The 12,815-nt window shown below is 45.4% G+C and overlaps 2 protein-coding genes across 6 annotated transcripts in view; one reads left to right on the top strand and one right to left on the bottom strand.

The window, feature by feature from the left end:
* Window positions 1–346: 346 nt before the first annotated feature.
* Window positions 347–7,061, bottom strand: LOC123994209 (WD repeat-containing protein 87-like). The gene is made up of 9 exons (XM_046296743.1): window positions 6,939–7,061; window positions 6,209–6,394; window positions 5,701–5,997; window positions 5,268–5,525; window positions 3,601–5,113; window positions 2,610–3,462; window positions 2,339–2,457; window positions 2,141–2,194; window positions 347–1,290 (listed from the first exon to the last, which is right to left on the bottom strand). Exons 1-9 carry the CDS (start codon window positions 7,005–7,007, stop codon window positions 485–487), a joined length of 4,155 nt encoding a protein of 1,384 aa, XP_046152699.1. The 5' UTR covers window positions 7,008–7,061; the 3' UTR covers window positions 347–484.
* A 564-nt stretch (window positions 7,062–7,625) lies between these two features.
* Window positions 7,626–12,815, top strand: part of sipa1l3 (signal-induced proliferation-associated 1 like 3) — a 121,110-nt gene continuing 115,920 nt past the window's right edge. For 2 of the 5 annotated variants that reach the window (XM_046294853.1, XM_046294847.1), the window contains exon 1: window positions 7,626–7,777. The gene's annotated coding sequence lies outside the window, so the exon portion shown is untranslated. The remainder of the gene's footprint in view (window positions 7,778–12,815) is intronic. The other 3 variants (XM_046294849.1, XM_046294848.1, XM_046294852.1) reach the window with 3 other exon arrangements.

Here is a 12,815-nt window from a genome sequence, read left to right as displayed (position 1 = left end):
TAGTTTGGGCTTGGATGAACAAATTAACCTTTGCTTCAATTTGATTATGACAAAATAGGGTTTTAAAATATTATATCTGTTAGACCTTTATTTTTATGGGTAGCCTTTAATTATAGTCAAGGCATTGCTGCACAATAAGCAGCCTATACTGGTCATTGTCAAGTAGTCTAGGTCATTAGGCTGATGCTTTGTGGATCAGTTGAATTATATATTTTTTAATGGTGTGTGCATAAAATTGTGTAGCCTGGGTTTGTCATGTGCACATGTGTTTGTGTGAGAGAGCATGCATGTGTGTGTCTCCAATTATCACACAACATACTCTCTAGGAAAGTATACATATATATTTTATTGTAACTTACAACAACAAGCTTAATGCATTACAATTCCATCACAATTTTTTGGGGGGGATGTTTATCAAGCAGATATCTGGAGACAATATAACACTGCCTAAATGAAACCGAAGCCCCACACTGCCCCCTGGTGATTAGGATGGATGACACCTAGACATTATCGGGGGCAGCTTCACTTTCTGCATCTTCCCTCTCTGTGGCTCCATTGGCTCCCTCACCCAGTCCACCTCCAGCCTCCCATACATACTTTCTCCAGAGGGGTCCATGGTGTGGCTGTTGAGCTGCCAGGGCAGGGGCAGCCCATAGTGGAACTGGGAGGCGGGCCTCTCAAACGACGACTCCCTTAACTGGATTTTCCTCACCACCCTCTGGCCCAGGGACACCTGGCTGGCCTTTCTGGTCTGAAAAGGGGACAGGGTGCAGGAGTTGCGCTGTGCAGCCCCTGGGACATCCAGGGGGCCAAGAGTGGTCAGTCTGGCCCTTGGGGAGCGGAAGCCATATTGGGATACAAGCTTGTACAGGCATTCCCTCCAGTTGGGGTCTCCCTTACCCTTGACGGGCTTCAGCCTGAGGTGTTGTGGGCTGTCTGGAAGTTGCAACAGACTAGCCTCCTTGCTCAACCCCATGGAGCTCACCCCAGAGTCACTGGGGGCCTTGGTGGTGGGGAGCTGGCTGCACAACTGCTTATGAGGCTTGGATTTCTTGTAGAGTTCTATGATAGTGGGGTCATATACCTGTACGTGCCCTTCCTCCGGGATCGCCACAATGCTGTCCCACTTGGCTGTGGACAGGGAGAATTTGCGGAATTTCTTTGGTGAGCGGTGGGGGCGCATGAAGTCGTCCCCTGGTGGGCTGAGTCGCGGCTCCTCTTTCAGGGTAGAAGATTCATGGTTACACCCAAGGGACCTAATGAGAGGGAGGTCAGGAGTCCGCATGTGATCTGTTTACAGAGAGTGAGAGACAGAAATAGACAGTGAAATATAAAAAAAGAGAGGAGAGCGAAAGGAAAGGGAGAAATAGGGGAAAGACTGAAAATTATTAAGCTAAAAAATAATATATTAAATAAATATACAAAAATAAAAAATGATTTGATGAATCATGTCTTGCCACACCATCACCCATGAACCATCACATCGAAAGACTTCCAGGGTTTCTCTCCATGAAACACCACGATTACTAATTAGGGCAGAAAATCAGCATTTGCCTCCCCCTGATTAAAATCAAAAGTGTTCCATCGACAGACACTGCCTGTTTAATAAGCACCAGCAGTACTGCCCTGGAGAGCAGAGGCCTGATTGGGTACTGAGTGATGAGAGTGGTAGCTAAGCGCCCTGGGTACAAGAAGAGAAGGACCAATGATGCTTGGGAACCAGTCAGTCACCACTTTGAAAGGGACTGCTCATTCGCTAGTAATATACATAGCAAAAAGAGCCAAAAGAGACTGGCATCAATGCTAGGTTGTTTTTACAGATTGGCATTCACAATATCAAGTATATCCAACGATCACATAATGTCAACACATGATATATTCGCTTGCAGAGCATATTGAGGAAAAAGTTTGAAAATAATAGTGTATGTTTGTAATGTAAGTGCCTTAATGTGTTTGGACCCCAGGAAGGAGAGCTTATGGGGATCGCTATATATATTTTTTTTAAGTACTAAGCCATCACGTAAAATTATGAACATTCACATTGTGCACTGGAAGCAAAATGTTGACAATCGTATACGCAATCAAACAAATGCACTGGTCATGACAGTCATACTGGGCCTTATAGATCCACAAATTGTACCTTGCTCTGAGCTTGGAGTGCCATTGTCCTCTGCTGTGCACTCCAAGACGGGCCCTGAGAAGAGAGAGGAGAAAAGTGGGGGGGGAATTCAAATTGGATGTCAAATACATTTCCTGTATTGAAATGAATTGAAAGATAGTATAACCCAAATGTTTAGTTTCAAAATGACACTATTCTGGGAAACAAAGCAAACCGTACTGGAGTCCCTGTGGACATATGGCCTGGACAGCCTTCCGCCGATGGGTTTGGCGGGAGCATCTGTGGATTTTTTGTGTTCCAGATCATCAGAAAGTGTTCTTTCTAGATGTTTATAGAGCCTGTGGTTGTGGGAAGGAGTGGTGAGGGGAAGTAAATAAACAAATAATAAACGCATAAATATGACCTGCTAACAAAAGTGGTTGATTTCTGACCTATTTTTTTTATGGAAATGTCAACCACCCTCCGTTCCAGTGATTTGAGCACTACTCACATCTTGGGTACGTCTTCATTGGCCTGCATTCTATTCAGCAGGCTGGTCTTGTTGTCAATGCCGTAGACCCGGCTCAGGATGTTCTTGGCCATCTCCCGCAATTCCATTGCTGGGTCTAGGAGAACCTCCGCCAGCAAGTACAGGTGTTTGTCCTGGAAGTGATCTATCTGATCTAAGTTCTTCATGGCCTCCAAGCGTTTCCAGTGGGGGTTCCCCTTCTGGATATGTTTTAGGAGGCAGGAGGTGAGGTTATTTATGATCTCCACAGGGATGTCGTAGGTCTGGAACATGCTGAACAGGGCCTCTGTGCAGTTCCCATAGACATCCCTGTCCATACCCTCCATGGTCAACATCAGGGATTTCATGACCTCCACCAAATCCACATTAGGTCTAGAGACCAGCCATAGGCTCTCGGAGATATGCTTCAGAAGCTCATTTCCGTTACCAGTATCATCTTCGGGTGGGGATTCATACTCGGTTGGGGTGTCAAACAGCTTAGGCATGGGGATTGGTTTGTTGAGTCTTGCTTCTTTGGCCTTAGCAAGGATGGCGGTGACTACTGGTGAGTGCTCTGGTTCATCCTCTGACTGTGACAATGTTCTGCAAAGGGCTTTGGCCTCCGTTGGCAAAATTGCCTTGGGTGGCTCCTGCTTCAGATTCCAGTTACGCAGCACTGAGTTGGGGAGGAAGCCGTCTGGAGCCACGGGCCAGTCCAGAAGAAGTGTGTCTGGGGGGAGAGGCTCGAATGGTGTTTGAGACTTGTCCCGGTCTTCTGACCCTTCCATTGGCTCGTCCTCCAGATTCAATTCTTCCTCCAAAGTTTCAACCAATCGGAGAGCACAAGACCAGGAACCTGTGAGAAAGGAAATTATTGCTTTAACTATAATTTATAACATGTAAACCTGACTATTTTATAAAACATGTAATTACACCCTAATACTTTAAGTGTGGTCACTTTGCTTAACATAACAAGTGAGGCTGATCCACTCACCAGGCTGATCCCCTTTTACAATTGGTGGAGTTGGTGCCCGAATCATCAGAGGGTTCTTCTTCCTGTCCCTCTTCAGCACGTCCAGTACATTCTTACATCCTGTGCTTTCTGGCCTCACAACATCAAGTACCGCTGGGGTCTCATTCAACTCTGGCGTGGCCTGCCCAGGCTTCAGGAACATCCGTGGCACCAAATAAATATCATAGCAGCTCTGGGAGCGAGGTAGAAACGGGATGGGATCCTCTAGGATGTAATCCGCGGGGGCCAGGTCCAGTACCTGCTGCAGCAGCCTGGCAGGCAGGTAGCGTAGGCCGGAGATGATGCAGATGGTGCCTCCAAAGCAGGCCAGAAGGTCCCCACGGGTGTTAGCGAAGCACAACTGACTAACCGGCATACCTAGGTGTATCTCGGCTAACTGCACACCCCGAGTCTCCCACACTTCCAAAGTGCCCTCGGGTCCCGACACCACCACCAACCCCAGAGCAGCGCAGTAATCCAGGCAAGAGATGGAGGTCGGGGGGTTCCTCTCCATCCACAAACACCCTCCACTAGGCAAGGAGAAGAAGAGAAGACTATAGTTGGGGGAAACAGCAAATACCTGACCAGAGAGCAGTCGGGAGAGAACCAGGTCAGAGGAGCAACTCACCCTGGCCAGAGGTGCGACCTCCACATGGACTTCCCCCATCTCTACCTCCCATATGCTGAACTGCTTGTCTGAGCCGTAGCAGCAGAGCTGGGGCCTGGGCCCGGCCAGGCTGCTCATCTGTAAGATAGCACCATCATGGGCCTTCCTGGCGGGGCATCCCAGTCGGTGGGGGGAGAGCAGCTGGAGCTTCCCGTTGCGGTGGCCACTGAACACCAGGCAGGGTAGGGGGCTGACCCCGGCCCACTCCGCCCCACCCACCATCACCGCCTCCAGGCACATCACGCTGTCATCCAGGTCCTGGTCCCTGGAGGTCCGGATGATCCGCTTAGCTGTGCAAGGGCACAAAGCCATGTCTAGCACCAGGACCTCTGGACTACCACTGGCCACAAACAATTCCTTCCGACTAGGGTTGTAGGCATATCCCAGGGCCTGGTCCAGAAGGAGGAAGGGCCAGGAGAGAAGTAGCAACTCCCCGCTGACGGGAGAGATCAGTCTGGCGATACTATCCTGCGACACAGCCAGGAGCTGTGCCTGTCCCCGACTGCTCTCGACCCGCCTCAGGAGCTGCATCCCACAGCCTGGGTCATTAAACAGCCTGTACACGTTCTGGAGCCTCCAGATGGAGAATGACGAAGGGGAGTGGCAGAGGATACGGTGCTCGCCCAGCGGCCACAGGTTGCGTACCCCCCCAGGGTCATCCAGGAAGAGCTTGAGGAGGAGGTCTCCACTACAGCTCCACTCCTTCACCCAGCCATCCGTGGAGGAGGTGAGCAGCGTGTGGGTACTGGGCCTCATGAGAACCGTGGACACAGAGCGGGCGTGGGCCCTGAACTCCTGCAGCAGACTCCTAGTATCCCAGCTCCACACCTGAAGGGAGAGGAGATTAATGACACACAATCCAAGCATCTCAGTGTATTTCAGAACGTTTACTCTTTAGGAACATACAGTACGGAATCCTTTCTGCGTAAGACATTGTTGACATTTTTATTTTGAGCTCCTCTTTATTCTCGTCCCTTCATACCTGTACAAATCCAATCATGTCGCCCGTACAGAGGTACCTCTGCACCCAGTCAGGCGACACACAGTGCAGAGTACCCTGACCGTGTCCTCTGAGAGCCCTGTACTCTTTCTTCTCCACAAAGTCAAAGCACTTGATGCCGCGGTTGCAGAGCGCGTAAAGCATGGACGCTTGTCTCTCCGTCACCAGGCCACTAATGGTAGTGTCCCTCCTCAAGGAAGTGCAGTGCCAGTCCAGCACCTTGATTATCCCCAGGTGGGTCTGCGCAGAGGTCAGATGTCAGGGAAAACAAAGCTACTTATCAGTCCAACCAAGGTGCGGGAATTGAGTAAAAAAAAGGATGCGTCAGAGAAGTTGGAAGAGAAAATGCTTTTCATCTTAAAAAACAAGAAGGCTGTAGTGCTTCCTATCAAGGATGTTTGAACATCCCACCCACCTGCAGATTAGTCCAGAAGCCCCAGAAGGTGATGATGCCCATGCTGCCAGTCAGCAGCTCCTCGGTCTCCTTGCAGTAGTGCATACAGAGCACAGAGCCCAGGCAATTGGCCCGGTACAGCACCGCCATGCCCTGCGTTGGGTCAGAGAACACGCGCAGAGAGAGGTCATCGCAGGCCCCAACGAAGATCCGCTGGCTGGGCACAGAGACCAGGTGCTCCACCCGGTAGCCCCTGTCCAGGGGCAGGCTCAGGTTGTGCTTTAGATCCCCTCGCAGGTTCTCTGTCCACACCTCCATCTGACAGAGAGAGGTAAGGGTTCATGGATTTGCAGTTTTGAGGTTTTTGCTAATTCTATTTGAGCATCATGCAATGGCATACCACCCTGGAACGAATTGGCCTGGCCTAACAGGATGAATAACATGTTATTGCATAGCATTACTTTATATTATACACAGTATTATCTTTTAATTCACATCTGTAAATCCCCATTTAATGCCCCATTTTCACCCGATGTGAGGTCATGGTGTGTCCCCATTGGAAGCCCACCACCACAGTGCCACTGTGGCTTGAGTTGGTGGTGAGGCACTGTAAGTAGTTCTGTGCACACGAGTATTGGAACTGCATTGCGGGAGTGGCATCCAGACACAGGGCTGTCTCTTCCTCCACATCATCTTCATCAGGATCACAAACTTCCTATAAATATGAATGGGAAATGGTCAAGTTAAGTATTCCCTCTCACCCCCCCTTTAAGATTTAGATGCACTATTGTAAAGTGACTGTTCCACTGGATGTCATAAGGTGAATGCACCAATTTGTAAGTCGCTCTGGATAAGAGCGTCTGCTAAATGACTTAAATGTAAATGTAAATATGTTATTGTAATGACGATGATTAAGATGATGATAATGAGATCATGATCATAAATTAGATTTGAATTAAGATGATGAAGAAGAATGGGAGTTCGAATTCGTTTCCTATGGAATAGTAAAATCATTCCTATGACGTCAGAACTATTCAGGTATGATAAACGACAAAATGTCAAAGCATTTTACTTAACTAGGCAAGTCAGTTAAGAACACAGTCTCATTTACAATGACCACCGTACACCGGCCAAACCAGGACGACGCTGGGACTCCCAATCACAGCCGGTTGTGACACAGCCTAGAACTGACGCCTCAAGCATTGAGATGCTGTGCCTTAGACCGCGGTGCCACTCGGGACCATAAAGTTATACCATACCTTTATAGTTTGTTTCAGCTGCGGAAGAAAATATTTCCATTCCGGAACAATCCTTCTCATTGACGTCATGTTGCACTTTATCCCTTATTCACTTAGACTACATTATTTTCTTTCCTTGAAAAACTGGCCTTATATATATTTATTCTGGCACGACTTTGATGACGTGGCAATAATGTCTTGCAGTTTAGTAGTAAAACGAGGCCTTTGCGTCATAGTGGCAGGCATCATTGTAAGGCGCAGATGGGATTTATGTTTTCATTACCGTCCGAAAGAAAATGATCAAACACTGTATGCACATTTTTGTATTGACGTGTAAAAATGCTTTAATTACAATTCACTACCACAAGGTTGCGCTATTTACTAATAACTTAGCTCCAACTCTATGACCACAACCGAAAATAGACAATTAACGTGGTGCAAAAATCATTTACAGGCACAGTGTAGTTAGCAACTTTTATATTCCAAACATGTAACTGTGTATTTCGGAATAGCGCTGTTGTTTTTTTACGAGACATTATTGCAACAGATTTTTTTGCAATGACCATACTAAAACGTCTATCTGTGTTCAATGCAATGAATGTATGGTTGTAGAATAACTGCCCTCATACATTTACTATCCGTACTACAACAAGCACGCTCGCACAGGCGCAGTGCGGCGTGAGATCGAGTGCTAGCGCAGCACTGTGGTTTCGGCTGGCTTGTGTGATCCGACTCCGGGAGAGCATTCCTGACAACGTCGTGAGCGGGGACAGAAATAAGCTGTCGACTACTGGTCAATGAATGTTTCTCCTAGGAGATGGGGATTTCTAAAGGGATATAAGTTCGTCGAACGTCGATAGGTAAGAAACACTCCCAAGTAGTATTTCCAAAGTAGTTTTAGTAATAGTTAGGTTGCTCAACAACATTAAAGTGGCGAGTCAACTAGCTAGCATTACTCAGTAATGTTACTTGCAACCGGCCATCGCGAGCTAACTTCACAAGCCTGCTTTGCAGTCAACCGCTTGCATACTACTAGGTTGTTTTTAATCGTTGTTGCACCTATCTAAACATGTAGTGGATATACGTCTCACATAGACGTATGTTATACAGTTAACTAGTTAAACACATTGTATATCAATTAGTCTCCGAAATAATGTTTTATGAACTAAAATATGCCCGATCCTTCCTGGTCCGCCGTGTTTCAGTACGCATGCGCGTAGTATTAGAATACTCCGGGTTTGTAGTTTTTTTCTACCTGAGTTAATCACACCTGTAAAGGCCACGCGACAATGGTAAAACTACAAGTTCCAGACAATGGCACCATTGTCTCGTTAAGTGAAACACAGCAGCAGTTGGGAATGTAACCAAGTCAGCTAGCTTGAACGAGCGTTGCATTTTGAAAAGTGCTGCAGTAGGAAGTTGCTAATGTGAGTTTGTTTAGTTATGACTGAATTGCTCATAAAAGGTTTTATGTAAACACACTGCGTTTTCTTTAGGGGATTTGTGTTGGGCAGCGTACCACCATGTTTTGGTGTTGAGTGATTCATGGGTAAAATGTTACAAACAAGCAAGTTAACTAACTAGGTAACTGAAAATGGGTGATCCTAGTATTGGGTGACTGGCTAGCATGCTAGCTAGCTAGCTAGATAATAAAGCCCTCATAAGTGGTCTTACAGAATTCAATCAATCATCTTATATTCAATTATAAAAATGTAAACTGTAAAGAAGTGTATGACAATTTTTTTTCTCATTTAACAGAATGCTAGCTAAGCAGACCATGCAAACCCTGTTTGTACACATTAGTGTCAATGTTGATCAGCTGTCATTGTGACATGTTAAGGTCAGTTGTCAGCCACATGACACCATCTTATCTGCTAGGCATTTGTAAGTTACCAATATCCATGGAATGGAGCTTGTGTGTGTGTGTGTGTGTGTGATAAAATATCCTCCTGATTCAAAGTCACCTGCCTTGTTCAAAGTGATCTGGTTGGGTGGGTGTGCATGCGTTGCAGTGGGAAAGGGGGGTTAAGAGTCTGTGTCATCATATACTAGTCCAAATGTAGCTGGATGCCACAGGAAATAACACGTCAAATATTGGAATAGACCTTTCATCCAGGGGGCAGCATAGATATGATGGCACATAACCATTTATTTTGGTTGCTTACTCCCTGTAACTAATAGAATGACGATAAGGCCAGAACTGGTGAGGAAAAGGTCTAGGCCACTAACTTCCCTGCTTCTGAGAAAGAGGGTGTTTCAGAGCAGCTCACTGACATTACACTCATCACGTCTGTAGTTTCCTCAGGGATAAAAATAGGGGCTTCTTCGTTTAATTTGAAGGAAATGACATTAGAAAGACTGTGCATACTTGTGAAGTTCTGAATACCACAGTTAATGTTAAATAATCACGACCAGGTGTCTCAGATTACAACTTCAGATCCCCCTCATTCATCCGTCACTGAAAGATAGAAGTGCTTATTTGAAACACTTAGTTTTGGATCATTTCCGTCAGGGAATTTTTGTCACTGTCTCATGTTTGATCAAAATATTTGACAAATGTTCTCGAATCAAAACCAGAACTAAGACGTGTTATGTTTGGTAAACCGAGAAGCGAAGTCTTGAAACAGTAGGGCAGGCTATTTATTACCTGGTTGATACGGCTATTTCTCAGGTCATCAGTGGTTTCACCGTTTGGTGACCTGCTGGAGGGTTGATCATGCTTAGGTCATAGGGTAGGCTGCTGTTTGGGCCAACAAGTGAAGTTATGCACTGCAGTCAAATGCACCAAGGATTTTACTCCCTAAAATGTGACTTTGTCATTTACATGTTTTTGGATATTTATTGACATGACTTATTGTTGCTTAATTTTGTAAGTATTTATTTAGCTTTAGCCAGTTTCATAAAGGCTTCACTTGGGGCTCCTGGGTGGCGCAGCGGTCTAAGGCACTGCATCTCAGTGCTAAAGGCGTCACTGCAGTCCCTGGTTCGAATCCAGATCGCCCGGCTGTGATTGAGATTCCCATAGGGCGGCACACAATTGGCCCAGCGTCGTCGGGGTAGGCTGTTATTGTAAAGAAGAATTTGTTCTTAACTGACTTACCTAGTTAAATAAAAGAAAAATATAAAATGCTGCCATTATTGCCTTTCAAAGTTAACATTTCTATGCTGTGCATATTTAAAATAATTAGTGACTGAAAGCCCCTTTGTAAATAATGTAAAAGCAGCATGTTTTGGTTGAACAAAATGTCACGTTAATCCTCTGGTTATGCTTGGGACACCGTAGTAGTGCTTCTTGTTGCAGTTCCATAGGGAACAGTTCTAAATAACCTTGAGGAATATGCCATAGTTTCTTGCTGCTTCTATGAGTAGGCCTACATTATAAACAAAGTACAATACTTTACAATACAAAGGGAATTGTATCTGGGCCACCTGAGTTGCATTCTCCTTGTGAGCTTTGTGATTCACGCCTCTCATCGATGACTCATTGAACTCTTGTGGTTTTTGAAGATAAAGACCTATGATTCAAAGGAACTGGTTCTCAAGGGTACATTCTTACTCAGCTGTTAAGTTAATGAAACGATTTTCATAAAATGACTCAAACATGGACTGAGTATCAGGTGTCTTTGAAATAAAAGGCTAGACTATACAAATCCTATAGATTATTTATTTATTTTTCAGTTTCAGCTCTTCCAACAGCACAGTTTGAGTCCTAACCACCACACTGGCAGTCCTCCCCCTCTGTTTGTAATTTTCTTGCCAGGTTTCTCCCTGACTCCTGGGGACTTCCTGGTTAATAGAAATAAACGGTATAATGCACGGCTCCTCATAAGATGCGGCAGACAGACTGATCCATCATGCTCATTAGTGTAGCATCACAGCTCAGAGAGGAGGATGCAGCCTCAGGTGCTGGATACTATCTGGTCCTTGTCATGCTGGAGAGCGCATCATACATTTGTGCATTGTTTTTAATTTGAGCACATACCTCTCATCCCGAGTACATTTAAAAAAAATATATAGATATCTCTGCTATTGATGTTGTACTCTTTCAATATAAATACATGGCACGCACATGTAATTGAACACTGCAGGTGTTGGATTAAATGGCATTAGCCCACCTGCACCACTGTTGCTCACAGAATCTCTTTTGAAGTATTGGCCTCCCTTGAAGCCTGTCTGTGACTCAGCATGTATGGCAGTTTCAACAGTTTGAGTTATAGAAAAGGAGCAGGATGTTCGTTAAAAGTAGGATCTACTTTATGGCTTCCGTACTGGCATAAAACATCACCCCCTCTCCTCACTCCCTCAGGCATGAACCCCCTAGGTGTTTATAAAGCTATCAGTTTCACTTTTCAGCTGGGAGGATGAAGAGTGATCTGGAGGAAGAGCGAGCACATGTCCCAGACCCAGTGATTCTTCCCCTGCAGGCTTCCCCAGTCCTGTTTGACTGGGGTAAATATAGCCGGTTGGTTTTGGCCTTTCTCGCCACAGACCAGCGTCCTCCATGCACTGAGAGAGGGAGAAATGCCCCACTGTCCACAAAGCTTTTAAACAGGGTTATAGGACTTAGTAAGGTTGCTGTTAGTCTTAATACAACAGGAGTTTTCCTGCATAAAAAAGGGGCTTAGCTGGTGGGCGTGGCAGGGGATGTGGCAATGGGTGCGGTCGGCGTGGCTGATTTTTGAGAATTTCTTTAGAGCCCCTGATCTTGGCGGTGTAGAGTTTTCTTTATATATATTTTTTTTTCTGCAATTCTACCAATTTCTTAAAGTCCAGGTAGCAGATAATTGACCCTGACAGATATTTATGTATACTGGCCGATGCTTCGCATTTCAATTTAGCTCACACTTGGCAGGCCTTATAGAAAACTCCCCCGGAGCCACAGAACGTCCGAATTACCACAACGCACAGCCCCCACATTCCATATTCCTTTCCTAAAATCTGCCATCAGTCCAGTGTATGGAATGTCTTTGAGATGCCATAGCAGATATCAGAATAAAATTATTCTGGAGGTGTCGTCTCAATCCATCCGACTAGCCATCCACACATAGTTTTGTCCCTAGCCATAAGGCTATATATACAGTAACGGTGACCTCCGTCACGGCCAAAACGACTCTTTCCCATTGGTTTATACTCTCTCTATAGTATGACAGCACCAGCAATTAGCTACCAACTGCTGGCAGACATGTTTACATTTGGTTAGTTTTATGGGTGTTATTTAGATTGAAGATGTCAGCTAAATGTGGTACCTGTGTTGCTAGCTAAGGTTAGCATAGAGGTAGCAAGCGGGCTCTTTCACTTACCTGGCTCACTGACTGCTCACTCTGCTGGTGTTGCTGGCTGTTTTGAGATGCTTTAGAAGCCACGTTGATGGTAGGGACAGCTTTAACTCCCATGGCTATCAACAATGGAAGTAATCACAAATTCAGCCCACCCTTTACAAAGTTTTTCATTCACGGCGTTGTGGGGTTGTTTCCAAAGTTGGAGCTGATTTGGGAAAACCTCAAACCCAACTTTTAGAACAACATTATACAATTATAGCAATTGATTTAAGAGTTTGTAATTTGGGAATGTGTTTTCTTTGGGTACTCCAAGTTATTATTTGTATGCGTTTCTGGCATTGAGAAATAGGTTCTACACCCCTTTTAATGGAGCTGATAGAAATGTTTGAAGTGTTAAAGCTAATTTCCTGCAATACTACACACGTTGTCATACAGTTTAGAGAAAATGTTGCAGATTAAAGCACATTTCCATTAATTCTACATATACTGCCATGGAGCGGAGAGAACATTTTGCAGTCTTAAAGTTTAGGCTATTTCCTGCAATCTATGCATTTTCAATGGCAAATGCTGTGTTTTGCACAGATATAATAACACAAATCTATATGGCTAAATTCATTGT

Source organism: Oncorhynchus gorbuscha, linkage group LG13, assembly GCF_021184085.1.
Source record: "Oncorhynchus gorbuscha isolate QuinsamMale2020 ecotype Even-year linkage group LG13, OgorEven_v1.0, whole genome shotgun sequence".
In the NCBI taxonomy this organism is placed as follows: domain Eukaryota; kingdom Metazoa; phylum Chordata; class Actinopteri; order Salmoniformes; family Salmonidae; genus Oncorhynchus; species Oncorhynchus gorbuscha.
The sequence above is the reverse complement of the archived record's forward strand: the minus strand, read 5'-3'. Positions and strand labels throughout refer to the sequence as shown.

Bases quoted from the DNA above. Each gene is read 5' to 3' on its own strand.
- LOC123994209 (XM_046296743.1), bottom strand. From the start codon at position 7,007: ATGACGTCAATGAGAAGGATTGTTCCGGAATGGAAATATTTTCTTCCG. The intron at 5,998-6,208 runs GTGAAAATGGGG...TCTCTCTGTCAG, and splicing joins ACACCATGACCTCACATCGG to ATGGAGGTGTGGACAGAGAA. The intron at 2,458-2,609 runs GTGAGTAGTGCT...CCACAACCACAG, and splicing joins AATGAAGACGTACCCAAGAT to GCTCTATAAACATCTAGAAA.